The sequence below is a fragment of the Hemicordylus capensis genome, chromosome 3, assembly GCF_027244095.1.
Source record: "Hemicordylus capensis ecotype Gifberg chromosome 3, rHemCap1.1.pri, whole genome shotgun sequence".
NCBI lineage: Eukaryota > Metazoa > Chordata > Lepidosauria > Squamata > Cordylidae > Hemicordylus > Hemicordylus capensis.
In genome coordinates this window covers 99,974,613-99,995,233 of record NC_069659.1, presented here as the reverse complement: position 1 = coordinate 99,995,233, position 20,621 = coordinate 99,974,613, and the positions used below count along the sequence as shown (strand labels likewise).

At 42.9% G+C, this 20,621-nt stretch overlaps 1 protein-coding gene across 27 annotated transcripts in view; it reads right to left on the bottom strand.

Annotated features, from left to right (window-relative positions):
• Positions 1–20,621, bottom strand: part of CASK (calcium/calmodulin dependent serine protein kinase) — a 402,451-nt gene that overhangs the window by 156,063 nt on the left and 225,767 nt on the right. For all 27 annotated transcript variants that reach the window (XM_053305461.1, XM_053305465.1, XM_053305452.1 and 24 more), the window contains one exon: positions 18,050–18,149. In XM_053305461.1, coding sequence (XP_053161436.1) covers positions 18,050–18,149 — 100 coding nt within the window. The remainder of the gene's footprint in view (positions 1–18,049; positions 18,150–20,621) is intronic.

Here is a 20,621-nt window from a genome sequence, read left to right as displayed (position 1 = left end):
GCTTTTGTTTTTTCTTTTTCGATTGCTATCTCTGTGCATCCTCCACATCTGGTGGTGCATGGGAATGCTTTTGTCTTGCCTTTTTGGTTTGTTTGCCCCATGCCTTCCCAGGGCTGTGCCTGATCAGGATTGTTGTTTGTCTTTTTTCGCACTGTCTCTTTCAGATGCGGGCAATTAGGCTTAGAGGCAGCTTCCTTTTTTGCCAGAAGAACAGAGACAGGGCTGCCTGTTGGGTTCAAGGGGGCAGAAGCCAGTGGGACCCGTGGCAAAGGAGTTACAGGGCCTATACTGATGGTAGCTCCTGCTGCAACAGCAGATCAGGTAACTATGGGACTGGCAGCAGCGGTGGTTGCTGTGGAGGCAGAAACAACCCAGGCTTTGGTTCCAGCACCTCTAGCACGTTTTGAGCAGGAGGCTCTGTTGAAATAGGTTGATTGCCTAAGCCTTCCTTCACGCCTTTGCTCCTTGTGAAAGGTTTCGCTCCGTAATGGAGACTAATGGTGGAGCAGCTGTAGAGGAGTTTTGCTCTGTCCTGGAGACCAGTGAAGGTGTGGTGCTTGCAGCCAAGGTGCTAGCTTGGAGCGCTTTCCCCCACAGAAGTACTGGGAGACGGAATGCCCTATTTCGGCGGGCCTGTCTTGTGAAGCTTAGACAGAACCTGCAGGGGTCTGTCCTATATGCCTCTCTGAGGTAGAGTAGATGATGAGAAGGTGATGGTGGTGGGTCTGAATATAAGTATACTATAAGTAATAAAATGACTATAAGTAATAAAACAAGAAAAAAAGAAAAAGAGCGAAATTTTGGATTAAAACCTGTCATTCTCCCACAGAAGCAGCTGAAGAAAAATTCCAATGACCTGCTCAAGCAGCGGTCGATAAAAGACGGAGGTAAGGAGAGTAGTTAGCCAGTAGAGGGGTTGTTTCTCTGCTCAATCAATCACCTTTATTACAGTCAAAGACAAGCACAGGATATAGTACAGATACAATGAAATAAAACTAATTAAAATTATTATAAACCAGATAGATACACCTAAAATGCTGTGAATCCATGGCTGTAATTAGCCTAAAAATAATAACTATAATTATGGTTATGATTATGATTAATGAAATACAATTCTAAAAGCTCATTATGATTATGATTAGTGAAATACAACTCTAAAAACTGTGGGGTAATTAATAAAATAAGATACTACAGGCTAAACCTAGAAACTGTAGGGAGATTAATAGAGTAAAGATAAAATAGAAGTAAGTATACAACTATCTTTGAAAGTAGGGCATATAAAAATATAAAAAAGCTAAGATATCATATAAAAGCTACCATGTGAACTAGAGGAGCAAATTAAAATTATATAATCAAGTAAAATGATCAGTAGTTAAAAGTCTGCTGCAGATATTAACTGGCGATCAGGACCCAATGGATCTTGCACGCTGATCCGCAGAACCTGGCAACATTGTACATGAAAGTCCGATTGTCATCCGAGAGCAGCATCTTGGAGCCAGCATGGTGTAGTGGCTAGAGTGCTGGACTAGGACCGGGGAGACCCGAGTTCAAATCCCCATTCAGCCATGATGCTAGCTGGGTGACTCTGGGCCAGTCATTTCTCTCTCAGCCTAACCTACTTCACAGGATTGTTGTGAGGAGAAACCTAAGTATGCAGTACACCGCTCTGGGCTCCTTGGAGGAAGAGCGGGATATAAAATGTAAAAATAAAAATAAAATAAAATAAAATCTTGGTGTAGACTTAACTAGAGCGACCAGGATATTTGAGAAGTATGGGAGATACTGTATGAGCTTGTCACTATTGTCTTTATAAAAGGGACATGAAAGGGGCGGCTAGAGTGCTGGACTAGGACTGGGGAAACCCGAGTTCAAATCCCCATTCAGCCAGGAAAACTAGCTGGGTGACTCTGGGCCAGTCACTTCTCTCTCAGCCTAACCTACTTCACAGGGTTCTTGTGAGGAGAAACCTAAGTATGTAGTACTCTGGGCTCTGGGCTCCTTGGAGGAAGAGCAGAATATAAAATGTAATAAAAATAATAATAATAAAATAAATAAATAAAAATAAATGCTCTATGGTTTCCACCTCCCCAGAGTCACAAGGACAAAGCCTTTCCATGAGTGGGATCTTCTTGTATTTGTCTTCTAGTACAGCGGAGGGAACGGAATGCCACCGGGCAAGGGTGAACGCTCTTCTATGGCTTGATATTTCCAATTGTGTCAGATATGCAGAGGGGGAGACGGTAAATCTAAGACTATCAGGGGCCAGAAAGCCTGGCGCCTTACTTAAATCTGTCTGGCGTTCCGTGTCCGGAATCCTCTGTTTAATGGCCATTTTCTCCTTGTCCCATCCCATAGCAAGCAGAAGGGATGGGGAGAAGCCTAGATGTGCCACTTTGTTGTAGACAGCCTGTTAAGTTGTCCTGCAGGGTTAGCGGGGCCAGGCCCCGTGGACAAAAGGGAAGTTTGAGCCAATGGTTGAGAACTGCCATCCAAACCTTAGCCTCCACTTTTATCATGCCAGTTTCCAGCTGTAGGGTGGCACTGGAGACACAGCAAGGCACTTGCAAGGTCCCTCTCAAGAATTTAGACTGAACACTTTCCAGTATGACAAGATTGGATGGAGATCCTGGGTGGGTGCCATATAATAATTGTGCCAGCGACTTGGCTTCATATAGGTACGTACCTTCATTGCAGGTACATAATGGCCATCTCTAGAACAAAGGAACCTCAAGATGGCAGTGGAGCTCCTCTGTGCCACTAGGGCAACATGATCACAACTGACCCTTCTTGAGCCAGAGGCATGAAGGACCACCCCCAGGTATGTAAAGCAGGCTCAATTCTGTGTCCATCAATATTCTAATGGTAGGTCTTCGGTCTTCTAGCGAAGGCCATGACCTTGGTTTTTTGGTAGTTTATTTCCAGTTGTTCACTCTTACAGTTCTGTGATAATACTGCCATCATCCTTCTGAGGCCTACAGGGGTCCTTGAAAGGATAGCAGTAGCATCTGCATAGAGTAAGATGGAGATGGCTCTTCCGGCCAGCTTGGGAGGGTGGAAGTCAGAGTTGCTGAGGCAGCCTACCATGGCATTGATATAGAAGTTGAACAATATCCTTGTTTACTTCCCTTCTGGGTTGAAATAGGGTTTGTAAGGTGTCCTTGGGGGCTACATCTCACCTGAAGTGATCAGTCTGTGTGAAGGGTGCAGATCAGATAAAGCAGGCATTAATCAACTGAGGAGGATTCAAACTTTTCCTATAGCTTAACTCGGGAGATAGAGTCAAATGCAGCCTTATGGCCTATAAAGGCAGCATAGAAGGAGGTAGATTTGTTAGAAGAGTACCTTTCAATGAGATGTTGGAGCACCAGGCACTGATCAGTTGTAGATCTGCTTTCCCTAAAGCCTGTTTGTTGCCAGCATCTCTTCTTGCTCTAGCCATGAGTTTCCCATGTATGTGCCTGGCATACAGCTTGCTGATGGTGTTGAGCAGGCAAATGGGCCTATAATTGGCAGGGAGTTTCCCTGCTCTTTTTTCTTTTTAAAGTCAAGCTCTGGAATGTTCTGAGTTCATGGCTCTGCACAGGTGCATACCCAAGTGTGATGCAAAGAGACACCGCCGGAGAACTTGTGCCAATGATGCTACTGTAATGCAGGCACTGCAGCTAGCAGTGGATTCTGGGTCAGTGATTCTTTTTTGGCCATCTTTGGACTGTGTGTTTGGCAAAATGTGGTGTTCTGTTCTGTGTTGGGAGGGACAGTGTGTGCTTCTGTTCTGCAGGTCTGGGTTTTTTTTTTTTTTTTGGCAAGGCAGGGTTGCAAAATGTGTGTACTCTGCTTGTCACACGTAGGGAACAATGGGAAACTCAAATCACCCAATTGTTCCCCATGAGTATGTCTTAGGGATACCAAAGAGGGTTGGGTGTTAGAGCATGATCCAACCTACCTACCACCCAACCCACAAAACAAATTGGGCAATCAGGCAATTTTAAATATATTTTAAAATTATTATCTGGGTTAGTAGATCAATGACTGCCCGATTGTTTTGTGGGTTGAGTGGTATGTAGGTTGGGCCATGGCCTAACACCCAACCCACTCTGGTGTCCCTAGGCCCTTACCCAAAGGGAACAATGGGGTTATTTGAGTTCCCCATTTCCCCCTATGGGTGATTTACCAATTTTTCACCAACTTCCTATTTGATTTGTCAAACTGACCAGCTACAAATCAATTCTTTTTTGCGATTCAATTTGCAATTCAATTCAAAAATCAGCCCGGGACAGGCTGAGGCGGTGACTTAAGTGGTGGTGGGAGGGGGAACCTTTGCAGTCCCTTCTTCCCGTGGCCATTAGGAAGCCCCTCTGAAGGGGCTATAGGTTAAAAAAATTATTATTTTTTTAAATTCGTGAAACCACCCACCCGGACAGAACCAAACCAGGGGGGTGGGGTGCCGGCCCGAACTGGCCCGGTCAGGTTTGGGTGCAGTTCACACCCAAACTGAACTGGGCCAGCCGGTTCCGTGCACACTCCTATTTGTGGTCTGTCTTAAATCTGATAAATTAGGTTGCAGAACCTAAGTAAATTGAGTTTGCCCAAGTATTTTGGAAGTCTTGTCCCAAGAATTTTCTATAAGTATTAGACATTAAAGGCATTGTGAAATTTTACCATTTAGAAAGACTTTTAACAGATGCACAGAACTACAACTAATTTGTATCAGTAAAGGCTTTGGTCATTTTGATCTTGTTTTATTTTCCTGTATCTTATTTTGCAATAAGATACAACAAGCCGACCCCCGCACAGAGCATCTGTGCTTTTTTTGGGGCCGGCAACCTCTCCCACCCCCCGCCCCAGTCTCCGGCTGGGCCGCCGCCTCCTCGCCTTGCCTCCGCACTGGGCCGGATCCGCCGCCTCCTCGCCTTGCCTCCGCGCTGGGCTGGATCCGCCGCCTCTCTCCCCCCGCCCCAGTCTCCAGCCCGGCTGAGTGCCACCACCGCAGCCAGGCGCCGCCTGGCATCCAGGCTCGCCGCCGCCTCCTCGCCTCAGTGGCCGGGCCGGACCCACTGCCTGGCCCACTACTTTCGCCGCGCCGGGCCTGCGGCTGCCCGGCCAGCCAATTCTCCCGCCGCCGCTGCGGCTTGGCCTGCTGCCGTGCCCTGGCCCACTACTGCCGCCGCGCACGGCCGCCGCCTTGCCTCAGCGGCCACCTGGCCAGCCAATTCTCCTGGGTGCGCCTTAGCCAATCAGGCGCCTCCACAGCCCAGCCAATCAGCTGGGCTGCTGGGACGCATATTTCCCTGGCACACCCAGGAGAATTATATATATAGATTACAGTTTTACAAATAGCAGTTTTACAAATAAGAGAAAGACATGGTCCCCCTACCCCCTTAAAGCTGCTGTTAGTGCATTTGAAAATTAGACTGTTGGAAGTGGAACTCCTAATTATAGAAGTTTCAGTCGTAATAGGAGGTTTCCATCTATTAACTTTTTGCGGTTTGGATTTTCCAAGATTAGATTAGGTCAGCATTACTGAGTGTTGTCAAGATCATGGCTGCAAATAGGAGGGACATAGGCTATGGAATTGTGTCTAGGGAGGACATCCTAAACCTGATTTTAAACCTCATTCCCCTTAACCTGATGTAGGGGAAGGTTACTTGTGTTTGCAATATTTCTATTTTTTAATCTTTGCTAGAGGTATACACCAATCATTTTTTATGATAATGGCCTGCATAAATGGGCACGGTGGCCATCTTGGAGGCTGCTGCGCATGCTCAAATAGCCTCTGCGAGGCCGGGCAAGGCGTAGGGCCTTGCAGGGGCCATTTGAGCACGTGAGGTGGCCATTTTTAAAATCAAAATGGCCACCAAAAACAAAATGGCCACTGCACATGCTCAATTGCCCTCTGTAAGGCCCTAGTCCATGCCAGGCCTCACAGAGGCCAATTGAGCATGTGTGGTGGCCATTTTGTTTTTGGCGGCCATATTATTTTAAAAAATTATTAAAAGAAAATGGCCACCGCACATGCTCAAATGGTCCCCGCAAGGCCCTAGGCCCTGCCATTTTTGCAGAAAATCAGCCCGGGACAGGCTGTGGTGGCAACTTAAGAGGCCGGTGGGGGAAGGGGGAACCTTTGCAGACCCCTCCCCCCACAGCCTTTATGAAGCCTTGTGAAGGGGCTACAGGTAAAAAACAATAATTTTAATTTAAAACATATCCACGAACTGGGGAGGGGGGGTTGGTCCAGTCCGGCCGGACCGGGGGGGGGGTGGTTCTAACCCAAACCCCTGAACCAGTTTGCACATCCCTATCCACAAACACAGTGAGAAAGTCTGAGAAAGAATGGTCTAACAATATAGAAATATGTTAGTGCTATAGGAAGATATAGTGTTTAAAAATCTGCATATCATTTTATTTTATCCCATGAAAAGGCAGTAGTGATATAGGCAAAAACTATTCAGTAAATGATCCTGGAAATTTATTGCCGTCTGCCACCTAGTGGCAAACTGGGGCAGTTAAATCTTCAGACACAAACTCGAATTTTTCATACGAAATAGAAACCGATTGGTGAAAGGACAGTTCTGATAGTCTTTGATGGAAATAAAGATGGTTTGCTGCTTTAAAAAAAAAAAAGCAACATGAATGTTTGGATATTTCCACTCTAACTACATGGTTGTTCTTTAGGGCATTAAGAGCAAAAGACAGAAAGCAGTTATATTTTTGGACAGGTCTATTCAATTTGCTGATTGATTAAGAAACTGCGATTATAAAAATTGTCCACAAATCTCAATCTGCCAAGTCAAACTACTGCATTTGCCAGAAAGAATGACTCCTCTCCCCATATAAGACTGTTATACAAAAAAAAGTTGTTTTATTATTGTATATACTCTTATGGATCTTACCAGTATATTCATTAGGAATGTGCACGAAACAGATTTTGCGTTCTGTTTCGAGCTCGAAATGTAACGCAAAAGCCCCAGGACATTCTGTTGGAACTGGTCAAGCCAGTAGTTTCAATGGAACAACCCTGTTCCGAGTGCCATTTTGGAATCCAGAATGGCATTCTTCTGGCCTATGTCATGTGCAGCAGCCTGCATGGAGGTGCCAACCATGCAAATAGCCTTCCACTCATGTGCAGAGGCCAGAAGAGCACCATTTTGGACCCCACAATGGCACTCAGAACACTTTGAACATTACGACTTGGAATAGGGTCATTCAGTTCTGAGCTTGGAACAGGCCCTTCATTTGAAGGGTGTTCTGTTCTGAGCGTGGAACACTTGAAACGCCCTGTTCCAAATCGGAACGTTCCACTGCGAAATGTTCTGCACATCCCAAATATTAATGAATTCAAATTCTGCTCATTCCCATCTCAGGAAGAGAGACTCTGAATTAGGTTTGGGGCAGTCTGTTGTTTTTGGTAGGAGAAGGGTTAAAAGTGAAATACGAGTTAAGCCAAATGAGGATCTTTCTCCCCCATTCTTTGTGCTGAACAGTCACTGAGCTCACTGTCTCATGATTTCTTTATACTTGTTTAAAACACTGCCTGTCAAGCAACAAAATTTCCCCCTTTCAAGACATATTTTCAATCTATATATTATTTGGTAGGAGGAGGGTTGGACAAACCCCACAGACATAATGCCTTCATATGCTTTATATACTATAGAGAGTCTCCTGCTTCCTCAACAGTAATTTCAACTCACAAAAAGGTTAATCGATGTTATCTTGGAAAGAGAAAACCTATTTCAGTTCTCCATATCTCTATCTGTCCCTGCTAACTGAGCAAAGAGACACTATTAACACTGATGATACTCTTATATTTAGCAGGGGGAGAGCAACTGGCCCTATCCAACACCAGCACAGCATCCCTCCAGTGGCTGTTGTTGGTATATCCCTTATGTTTCTTTTTAGATTGTGAGCCAATTGGGGACAGGGGACTATCTTATTTATATATTATTTTTCTATGTAAACCACTTTGAGAACTTTGGTTGAAGAGCGGTATATAAATATTTGTAGTAGTAGTAGTATTTCAGTTCATACAATCTCAATTCTCTCTATGACTGAAATTAAATGAAGTTCTAGCATGAGTTCCAGAACATCATTTAGCATTCGTATATTGAAATAAGTATCCAAGTTATTTTCACATTAACTTGAATTTAATATTTAATGTATAGCACATACTGTTTAGTCCAAGGGTGTAGCAGTAATTATACACAAAGAGATGTGTAAGTAGCAAAAACAGCCTGCACTGGAGGTGTATGTCTTAAACTGCCACTCAGTGTCAGACTTTCAAATGATATAATTACTGCTGCACTGATGCAGTTAGTTGAGAAGTTATGTTAAGCTCTCGCACTGCACCAGTGCATCCTCGGTCTAGATCAAGCCTGCTCAACTTCGGCCCTCCTGCAGATGTTAGCCTACAATTCCCATAATCCCTAGCTATAGGCTGCTGTGGCTGAGAATTATGGGAATTGTAGTCCAAAAACACTGGGGGGCCTAAGTTGAGCAGGCCTGGTCTAGATATACTCTTAGAGCTGCTTCATACTTCATGAAAATTGAAACAACATGCCTATAGAATGTGTTTATTAATTATTTACTCTCATTAACACATGAGTTCTCCAGATCTTCTTTTGGCTGCCTGAACACAAATGGATCCACAATTTGCCTTGGGTAAATACAATGTGCAAGTGAATTTAAAAAAAAGGGGGGGGGGAGAGCACCATGCTCATATTATGGTGTGAACTGGAAATACATGTAGTATGTATACTGTATGCCCACTGATTTCAATGTCAGAAAAGTAGCCATTAGATTTCAGTTTTGAATTCTTATCAAGCAAACAGGCTAAAGTATAAGAACAAAGAGAAGTTGGTCTGCATTCTCAAAATGCTGCTAATAGACCATCTGTATTCACACCAATCACATACAGTTTGGATAAGAATGTTGTGAAAGATTGCACAGATAACTAGCTAACTACTAGTTAACAACATTTATATAACGTTTTTGAGTGTTCAAAGCTCTTCATATACAGTATTTCAGTAATCCTTACAACAAGCTTGTAAACAGATAACTTCACCACCATATTGCAGATGTCAGACTAAGAGATAGTGGCTTAGTGAAACTTTCTTAGTGAGTATGTGGTGGAAGCAAGATTGTAACCAGGAACTTCCCAGCTCATAACTCAGTCAATACACTACATTTCCGGTTTAGAATTCTACTGCATTGTTTCAGCTAACTAATAAGATGGGCTAAAATTCAACCACTCAGTTCAACCAAGAAACCAAAAGGTTCCTACTAATATTTTTTTCTAATGTCACATCCGTTACCCAAGGCTGTGCAGAAAAACAAGCTAGAGATATTGGATGTAATAATTAGAGCAACAGGAAGAATCTGTATTTCAACATAGCTTGGTATCTTAGACTTCATTATCTACATGAGGAAGAAAAATCATGCTGACATCTTACAGAAAATAAGAGGAACAGGAAAGATGACCCTGCAGTCATGCAAGTGGTTTATTTCTTCTATCAAGAATGAGGAACTAACAGCAGCTGCAAACATTTATCTTAAGAGCCCTGCTGTACTAGGCAAAGGTCTATCTAGTCCAACATTCTGATTTCTACAGTGGCCAACCAGATGCCTATGGGAAAAACACAAGATGAAGGCATATACCCTCTCCTGCTATTGCTCATCCTTTAATTGTAATTCATCAGCATACTCTGAACCTGGAAGTAATATACAGCAATTAAACCTAGTTGTCATTGATAGACTTGTCCTCCCTCAATTTGTCTAACCCCCTTTTAAAGCGATCTAAACGACTGGCTATCACCACATCTTGTGGCAGTGGACTCCATAAATCAATTATGCACTGTGTAAAGTATTGTTTTCTTTTGCCCATTCTAAATATTCTACTAATCAGCTTCATTGAATGGCCCCTGGTTCTAGTGTTGAGAGTGGGGGTGGGGTGGGAAATAACTCTATCCACTCTCTTCACACCATGCCTTATTTCATAAGCATTAATTCCCCCTTGGTCACCATTTTATTAAACTAAAAAGACCCAAATGCTGTAGCTTTTTTTTTTTTTTTTTAAAGGAAGGTAATTTAGCTCCTGGATTATTTTGATTGCCATTTCTGCACCTTGGCCACCCCTATAATATTCTTTTTGAAATACAGTGACCAGAACTGTACTTGGTATTTCAAATGTAGCTGCACCATAGGTTTGTATATGGGCAATATAATATTAGAAGTTTTATATTTGATCTCTTTTCTAATGATCCTAAGCATGTAATTTGCTTTTTTCAAAGCTGCCACAGATTGGGTTGACATCTTCATTGAGCTAGCCATCAGGACCCCAAGATCTCTTTTCTTGTTAAGTCACCAACAATTCAAACCTCATCTGTGTATATATGCAGTTGGTTGTTGTTGTTATTATTATTTGCCCCACTGTGCATCGCATTACATTGCATTTGCCATTTTGTTGCCCATTCAAATGAAAGGAAATGCGTTAACAGCAAAAGTATTAATAGCTTTACAGTATATGGCAAAATCAGAAAAATGCTGCCTCAGTAGCAGAATAGCATATAAAAATATGGCATACAAGTTGGTTATGTGAACATATTAGCAAAAACTATTTATCTGAAAAAAGATCGATTTTAAATGCAAACTGAAGTTTATTTATAAGATTCCCATGGGATAACAAAAACTGACCAATTAAAAGTTGGATTGGTATGCTAGTCAATTGAGCAATCAAATATTGTCAAATATTCTATGGAGCAAAGACTGCAGCTGTGTAGGTAGCAGTCTATCTTTTTAATTTTACTTAGTATCATCTGTTGGCAAGGATAAAATTCAACACTGCTTGCCCCCTAGTTTTATAGCAGCTAGGCACAGATTTAGCAGCACAGCAAAGTTTCTCCTACTGGCCAGCTGCCATAACTGCAGATATCTCTGATCAGAAACAAAAACAGTCATCAGTGGCAAAGATCATAACCTAGGACCACCAACGACTTCATTTTGCCTGCCGCAGGAATCAGAGAATATTTATCCATACGAGCTGGTAATCTGTTCTATACAACTATGAGGGAATGGACAGTCTAGATTTAAAAATATGAAGCCAACCTTTAAAAGTTTATTTCATTGTTTCACAACAACAGTCAACTAATGTGTTTTGTAATTAGCATATTATCAACATGTTGAGATTAAAGTATCTTTTGGGGAGGTTCTAACAAATTAATGATAATAAAATACTTGACAATTATTTGGCAGATCAATTGCCCAAATCCTTTTTGATCGAGTGCCCAACTAAATTTGGAGATCTGTTTTTTATATCAATTTTGGTGTTTGGGTTTAGCTTCTTTTGTTTTTAGGGTTTCTTTTATTCTCTTCTTTGTTTTTAATATTTATTATCTATGTTGTATCCAAGTGCCAAACATCAGACGCGTAGGGAAAATAGCGCCTAGGGCAAGCACTGAAATTGCGCCCCCCTGTCCAAGCATCTGACACCCATCTTTCAGATAACTTTACCATAATATCAGCCAGAGGCGTAACTAGGGAAGACGGTGCCTAGGGCAAGCACTCAAATTGCGCCCCCTCTCCAACATCTTACACACATCTTTCAGAAAACTTGTATTTTACCATAATATTACCTCAAAAATACAAAATTTGTTTTATTCTCTCCGTATTTTTATTTTATTAAACCCTTAGGGAGGAAAATGATATTTTGTTGCATAATTTCAACCTGTTGGAAACGAGAGATTAAAAGTATTCAGGAAATAATGATAGGGTAAGGTAAAGTGTGCCATCAAGTCAATTCCGACTCCTGGCGCCCACAGAGTCCTGTGGTTGTCTTTGGTAGAATACAGAAGGGGTTTATACATTGCCGCCTCCTGTGCACTATGAGATGATGCCTTATAGCATCTTCCTATATCGCTGCTGCCCAATATAGTACCAGCAGGGATTCGAACTGGCAACCTTCTCCTTGTTAGTCAAGCATTTCCCTGCTGCGCCACTTAAGGTAGCCTATAAAACTTTATTTGTGAATGTAATGTTTATTTTTCCTCTGGTTGCGATTCTTTCTTCATTTATTTATTTCTTCAGTTCTTGCTGAATCAGCAAGAATTGAAGAAAGAAGTAAATGAAGAAAGAATCGCGTGACCAGGCTGAAGTAAAACCATGTCCTTTGCACCATACAATCTAATTAGTCACTAGTCAGTTTTTCAAAGAGTGTTATGACAAATCTTCCTCAGGTGGAAGGCAAAATGTTTGAAAACATCATTTTGCATTTCTACTTGGCGTGCATGTATGATTGTTTAATGTGTAGTGCTTACATTTAACATCACTTTGAGCCACTTCCCTTTCCTGTGATTAGCAAAAAAATGCAATAGAAGGAGAGAGTATTTGCTCAGGATTTTGCAGTGCTTTCAAAATCCCCAGAATGATTGCAATAATAGTTCCTTTTCCACAGTAAAGCTTCGAACATTGGAGCAAGATTCCTCCCCCTGTCATTCTTGTTAATATGCCCTCCTTGTTAATATGCCCTCACCTCACCTTCTGTGTGCTACCATACTTAATCCTTATTACCACACATTTTAAAATAAAAAGGAGGAAATGAGATTCACCCACAGAATATTGTGATTTAGGATTCAATGAAAGGCGTGCCTCCTTATCGTTTTAAAAACAAGTTTCTCTGCTTGCATGGTTTTGTTTCTTGGGCAACCAGAAGCCAATAACCCAGGGGGACAGGGCAAGCTACATACATGCACAATAAAATCAACCGATAAAGGCAAGGAGCAGGACAGGATCTTACCGTTCACTTTTCCTTTACTGATGTGCACAGTTTCTATGGCGACCGCCAGTCCTCCACCCGCTCCATGCGGGGAAAGATCCCATCCCAGCGTTTTAAAAAAGCCCGGCTAAGGCTGCAGTCTGGTTGGGGTTTAGGGACGTGCGGGACCGCTGAGGGCAGACCAGGCGGCAGGGCAGGCTGGCAGCCACATCTACTTCTGATTGGCTCGTGTAGTTTGCAGCAACTTCTCGGAATCTTATGTGCGTCACTTAGCAGGAATCCTTAAAGCTGCAGTGCGCTTTTAAGGTGAACGCGGGGCGGGAATGTGGAGCGAGGGGGAAGGCAGCGCCTCTGGCAGGGGGAACGCTGCCCCCTGGAGCGTGCTCCCCCCTCCATGCAAAATATTCAGAGGCTTGCAAAAACCCATACAAAATATCCCTTGTGTTGCAAAAAAAGAAAATTGCATTTATTATGTTGATGCGATGAAGCATTGATGTCTGGGGGTGGCTTGTAGGTTGCGGGGGGGAAATGTCATCCTTCCTCCCTGGGGGGGGTGCTTCTTTTAAGAAGCCCCCCCTCCTCCCACTCCGCTTTGCCCTGTTGAAAATGCCAACTCACAGTGCGCTGGGCATGCTGGGAGGGCGCCGGGGGGGGGGGGGCGGCCAACACTATATTTCCCAGCAGTCCCCCGCGCGTGGAGGGGCGTCTCCCGTCGAGGCGGCTGCCTTCTCCCGGGCTCAGCGCCTCCTGCCCCAGCCTGATAATCAGGGGAGATAGCAGGGATCTCCACCCTGTTTTCTACGCCTGCTGAGCTGCTCTGAAGCGGGATGGTGTTCAGAGGATTCTTCTGTGGGCTGCAGCCAGAGATGGCTTGCAGAAACAATACCCCCGGGCTGGAACGTGCTCGCAGCCGCCTTGCGCTCTCTTCTGGGGGACGCGCCTGCCCTGCGCATTCTCTCTGGAGGCAGTGCCCTCCTCCGAACCGCCGCGCCGCAGTTTAGCAAGGAACCTGGCGAACGGGAGAAGCAAGCCTTTGGTGGGCAGCCCTGCTCCTCCTCCGCCCGCTGGGCCGGCTTCTCCTGCCACCGCCGCTGCTCCTCGCAGCGGGGGTCGCAGTGGGGAGGGGGAGGGACTGCTCAATGCGCCCCACACTGCCTGCTGTGCACACACACACACACACAAATTTCGAACAAAGAAATTTTTTCCCCCGGAAAGGCAGGGGCTCGGCGGGGGCACTTTTTGGTGTCCCCCCACGTGGTGCAACAAAGTGGCGCCCAGGACACGTGCCCTGCCTGCCCCCCCATCGTTACGCCCCTGCCAAACATACACTTGCTTGGCTTACTTTTTCCTTTCCTCCAACCTGTTTCCCCCTCCCAGAAAAGTACAGAGGGCTTAGAGAAAAAGCAAGGCACAGTTTTCTCCCATTTGTGCCAAAGTGTGGAAACAGTTGTATAGAAAAAGCAAGAAACAGCAGAGAGATGTCTGCTGATTGTTTCTTTATATTAAACTATTTTCTTTATATTAAACTATAAGTTAGAGAAACTCCACCTCTCTCCCAAGTTCTTGTGCTTGCCATGGGGCTTGGAAGAGAGGTAGAGTTTTCTTTTGCTTTTGCTCTAGTCTGAAAGTGAAAAGGGGGAAAACCCAAAACCAGAAGAAGTCACTCTCTCCTGCAGTTTCTAATACTCTTTAGAAAGTGTTGGCAAATCTTCAAGTTTTGTTCGCAAGTGCAAACCTTTGAGAAGCTGTTGGGCATCCTTCTTGCATAAAACTTGCCCCAGAGAGGATGTGTAGATGCCTAGCTGTATTAATTTATATTAAACTAGCACATTGCACCCGGCGTTGCTTGGGCTTTTGTGGCTATACACGCTGTATATCCATCTGTCTGTCTCTGAGGGGTAGTTGTCAGGGTCCCCGGGTACCCTATGTTACTTGTAGGGTCCTAGGAAATTGCTTTGCCAAGTTTGGTCCCAATAGCAAAAAGGGTGTGGGAATGTATAAGGAACAGACATAAGAGGAGTGGTTTGGAGGGTTCCTGGATACTCTATGTTACTTGTAGGGTAATGGGAAGGCACTTTGCCAAGTTTGGTCCCAATAGCAGCTATCGGATAGCTCAAAGGGTGTGGGAATGTATAAGGGACAGACAAACATTAAAGTTTATTTATAGATTTACTGCAGCGGCTGTATATAACCTGTGTATATTTCTGATGAATAAAAAATAAATAAATAGAGCATGCATGAGTGTGTGTATATGTCTATATCTTTACTATGCCTGCATAGTCAGACGTTCAGTTGTATCTTCAAGCATATAAACAAGTGGTCTAATTCTCAAAAAATGCTAAGCAACAACAAATGCCGTATTTAGTAGTAGAAAACTGTGCTCATCTCCAGGATATTCTATTACATAGTTATAGTAGTTCGAATTAACCCTTCACCAGCACTCATGGAGTATTTCTGCGCAACCAGAACATATCTGCACAACTCACATGGCTGACTTGCAAAACACCCACTATCGCAGTGAAATGTATTCTTCTAGGATTTGATTTGCCTCAACATGTTTTGTTCAGTTGACCAATGGGTCATGGAGCATTCAAAGTTCACCACAATGGCAAATTTGCAAGCTTTTCTGCATTTTTACCTCTTAGCAGCTAGCAATGTTATCCATGTTACCCCTGGACACATTATCACCTATTCTCAAGAGGAAGGGGTCTCTTTTTCTTCCCATCTCAAGAATGCAAGAAATTGCATTTTTGATCTTTCAAAATAAAATACTCATATGCCAATAGTCATTTTTGCCTATAAATATGGGCTATGTTGCTTCTTTCCTGCCAGCAAGGACAAAAAAGAAAGCAACAGCAAAAATCAAACAAGAGAAGGTAAGTACCTTCTGTGGGTCTGTGAACAAGATCTGGGGCCCTCAGCTGATTCGAGACCAGCCCATGAGGGAGAGTGATATGGGGATCTGATAGAGAGCTATCTAAGGACTCTGGCTTGGATCTTTAACAAATGGAAAGCCCATGCTGCTATTACAGGAATGATGATGAAGCTCCGATAAAGTGCTTTCAGCTGTGGTGATTGGGGTAGAAACCAGAACTATCCTTCCCCCTTTATCTAACAAAGCAAGCGAAGCAGCAAAGGAGGTTGGTCGAAAAGAGGCTGAGAAATGAGAGGAAGGAGGATGCTGGGTTCCAGCTGCAGTATGAAATAGTATGGAGCCTGAAGGGATGCACCAACCCACTAAATGTGCATGTGCACATTAGATATTGTTTTGTGTTTTTAATAGTTTTAACATTTTAAATTTTAATCTTTTTATCTGTTGTTTTTATTGTTTTGTTGTAAACTGCCCAGAGACTTGTGTTTTGAGCTGTATACAAAGGTGTTAAATAATAATAATAATAATAATAATAATAATAAATGGAGGATGAGAATTAGGTAGACCAGGGGAACAAGCAGAGGAACCTCAGAGGCACTCCCTGGAAAGAAACAGGCAACAGATACCACCCGTAAAGTAATGTGGTAACGAACCTGAAGGGCCCAAGGCAGAGGCAAGGATTAGGAACATAGGAAAATAGGAAGCTGCCCTATACTGAGTCAGACATTGGTCCATCTAGCTCTGTACTGTCTACAATACTGGCTTTGGCTTTTCCAAAGTTGCAGGCAAGAGCCTCTCTCAGCCCTATCTTGGAGATGCTAGGGTGGAAACTTGGAAACTTCTGCATGCAAGTGCTCTTCCAAGAGTAGCCCCATGCTGTAAAGGGAATATCCTACAGTGCTCACACATGCAGTCTCCCATTCAAATACAAACCAGGCAGACCCTGCTTAGCAAAGGGGACAATTCATGCTTGCTACTACAAGTCCAGCTCTCCTCTCTCTGGAGCCCTGTGAAGAATCAGGGAAGAATACAGGTCCTTAAGCTTTACAGAAGATTTCTGTACTCCAGTAAAGTTCAAGAGATTGAACCTCTGACTGGTCTGATCTGTTGCATGACGTGCCCACATTACACTTTGGATCTCTTTGATGTAGAACTCCCACTGTGGTGGAAGGAAATGCCCCAGTGTTTCTTTGCCATGCTAAGGCTGGCCAATGTGCTGCCCTGGGCTTTTTCTCTGGCGGGAAGACAGTGCTATTTCTTATATTTCATTGTGCCTGTGCATTAAAATCCAATTAAATACCCACCAACAACCCCCCCCCCCCGGGTCTGCACTCAGTGGCACATGCACATATATTGATGCAATTGGCAGCTTCATAGTGTGGAAGATCACCTAAAGGAAGATGGCATCTGTTTTTGACTGAGATTAGACGCAAGTTGATGGTGCTCAGATCAAGAGATAAATGCTAGAAGTTCGGCATCTAAACAAGTCCATCAGAGCTGCAATGATTAGATTAATTAATACTAGGAAAATAAATAGTGCTTTTTATTTATTATATTTATAAATAACATTTATAAATTATTATATTGAGATTTAAATATCTAAATCTCAAGGTAGTATACAAAACTTAAAACAATAAAGTTCAATATAAACAAAACAATTTTAAAAACATACAATTTTTAAAATTGTTATAACCAAAACATTTAAAAATAGTTTTAGCAAAAGGCCTGAGAAAACAGGTTTTCTCAGTGATTTTTTGAAGGCAGACAGAGATGAAACTCTTATATTGACAGGGAACACATTCCAAAGCCCTGGGGCAACCACAGAGAAGACCTGCTCTCGCCTGGCCACCAAATGAATTGGTAGCAGCTGTAATTGAACACCCCATGAGATCTCAGTAAGTGGTGGAGTTCATAACAATGAAGGTGCTTTCTTAAATATCCTGGACCCAAGCTGTCTTGAGTTGTTTTCTGAGTTACTAATACTGTTGGTGGGTTTTTAATTGGAAAAGTGGGTGAAGCTCACAGTTACCCCATGATTGCAACAATTGCATTTTATGGAGTACATTGTCATCTTTATGAGGCTTGATGAAGATTAAACCTATCAGAAAATGTGTGCTGGAAAAGCCAAAAAGTAATATAAATGTCGAACTAAAGAGGTATCTAATCTCACATAAAGATGAAGGACATAATCATCTTAAACATAAGTAATTTAACCAGCAGGTATAACATTGCTTTCATAATGATTAAAACTAGAACATTTGCTTACACTATCCTATAAAAAGTAAAGTAAATAAATCACTATTAATTAAAATGAACTGACCCAACCAAAAGTATAATTAACAAATGTGTGTACCTAAAGTCAGTATTAATATAAAATTGTATTTAACAGATTAATATTCATTCTGTGGAAATACCTGAGGAGGTAGGGTCTTCAGAGAAGTCTGGTAGTTCTTCAGGTGGATCACCATAGAAAGAATTGAATTTGTGGCTTGATACTGCTGCTAGTACTGCACCCTGAATAGATGAAAAGCTCAAGTCACAAAATGTGTATCAGTGATGTTTCCACAACATACTCTGGATCACTCTAGACCCAGAGTCTATACTCTAGACCGGGATTTCTTAACCTTGGGTCCCCAGTGTTGATGGACTACAACTCCCATCATCCCCAGCCACAATGGACATGGCTGGGGATGATGGGAATTGTAGTCCATCAACATCTGGGGGCCCAAGGTTAAGAAACCCTGCTCTAGACCATAATACAGAGGTAAGATAGAGTGAAACAACTGGTGCAGTGGAGAGGCCAAAGAGACAACCTGATACTGAAAGCAATGGTTTCCTATGGCAAACTGAAGAATCTCGCTGTGCTAGAGTTGGATGGAAATGTGGAAGTACATGTCTTTGAGGTCTACTCTTACAGAACAAACTCCAGTGCCAAGAAGAAGAATACTGTCCAATCTTGAATTTTTGAGTTAATCTAGACCACCTGGTGAGAATATACAGCTGCAAATAAAAGACCAACCGCTGGCACCTTTTTTCAACAAGATAAATGCTGCTGGCATTACTAGTTTCATTGTCTGGTTGTCCATCTGAACTGATAACAACTACCTGCAAGGTTCAGACAGAACTTGTTTCTTTCCAGTCTTGGAAATAATCCATTGATGCCAACATAAAATGAAATTATATGCTCTATGCCCAGCATATCAACCAGCAGACAAAAGCAGCATAGATTACACTGGGCTATCATCCTCTAAGTGCTGTGGAATGTGGCACAGACCCAAGTTATAAGTTGTTTTCTTTGGCCAAGTCAGCTGACAGAAAATGAAACAGAAGATGTGATGATTGTTTAGAATATACTTCACCAATTATCAGATTCATGACATTTGCTTCAGGCCAGTCACACTGTGTTCCTTTCAGCCAAAATGCTGCAAACTAAGATGCTGTGGTTTCAGGCTTCATTACTCTTTGTTGGGTCTGAGATGTTCGTTTTTATTATCTAGCAACTCGTGTTCTCCGTGATTTGTGTGGTTGCACAGGGCACCATGCTGGGGGAAGGGGGCCATCACTGTACAATCCTTAAGTGAAATATACAATTATTGTAGATCTGTGGTCTGGAAAGGTTGGGGAGTATCTCTGGAGTAATGAGTCGTACTTGGGAGTAGGATTTCATAATACAGAATGAAATGCTGTAGATATATGCTATGTAGAATTCTAATCTGTAGGTATGGCGGTTGGCACAGATGAAAGCATGATTCTATTAAATGAACACTGTGAGACAAATGTCCAACAATGCTACGAACTGAAGAGGAAAAAAAACCTTAAGGAGTAGCAGGAAAGACTACATTATAGCTCACAGTGTAAAGGAACCATGGAGAATGTTCCCTGAACTGATGCAAACACACTGGTCAGAAAAGACCTCAGAGAGTAGTTGCTAACTCCACCCCTTGAGGCATGCAGAGAATTTTTCTTTTGAGGAAAGGGGCCAAGAATCAGTTCCCTAGATACACTTCTAGAATGTTCCTGGAGTTAGCTCTATGCAGGCACAGAACCCATAGGTGGGACTGCACAGAGAACACACAAAAAATTAATTATATGCTTTCTGTAACACCTGTGATCAAAGGAAACAAAGCACTGGCTAGTCATCATTTATAGTCCCTTTTTGGCAGCAGGTGGAAAGTCTTTTCCTGAAGCAGAGACATTTTTTGTACACCCAAATGGAGATATTAGTTTTAAAGATTCTTTTTAAAGCTGACTTCTAAAACCTCTCAGACCTCTCTGTTTCTCGTTGGTCAAAACTGGTTACAACTGGTTACCAAAAAAAACTTAACATGCCTCCATACCTCAACTATTATTTGTGGAAGGCTGATTCATTTGGCAGAAGTAAAAAACCATCTGCTGCAGAGTGGTGTGCAGAGTGGGGAGAATATTGTGTTCTCAGCTTAGAGAGGCTGCGATATGGTTCAAATGATATGGTCCATACATAAGCACTGGCAACTCAACTTTGAAACATTCATCCATTTAAAATACCTTACCTTTTAAAAATCATAATGGCTTTTACTGTTGCTGAATCTTGTTAATTTCTGGACACAAACTCAGGAAGCCCTCCAATATCATTGAGGTTACATTCAGGGAAAGTCCTGTGAACGGTGAATCCATGATATTGGAGTGTTTAACCTAAAAATTTTTTTTAGCAGCATGAATGGCTGGGACACATAAAGTATGTCCCAGCCACTCACACTACCTCTTAAAGTCTCCTCACACGCCAGCTGGGAAGTGGGGAGAGTGACCATTCAAATTTTAAAACCCACCCACCCACTAACTGTTGGATGGGAAGGTTTAAAGTTCAAATGGCCACTCTCCCTGCTTTCCAGCTGGTGTGTGGGGAGGCTTAAAGAGATGGCAGGAGATGCACCTGGCCGCTCGTGTCGCCTCTTTAAGCTTCCCTATGTGTCAATTGGAAAGCGGGGAGAGTGGCTTAAAGAGGCGGCA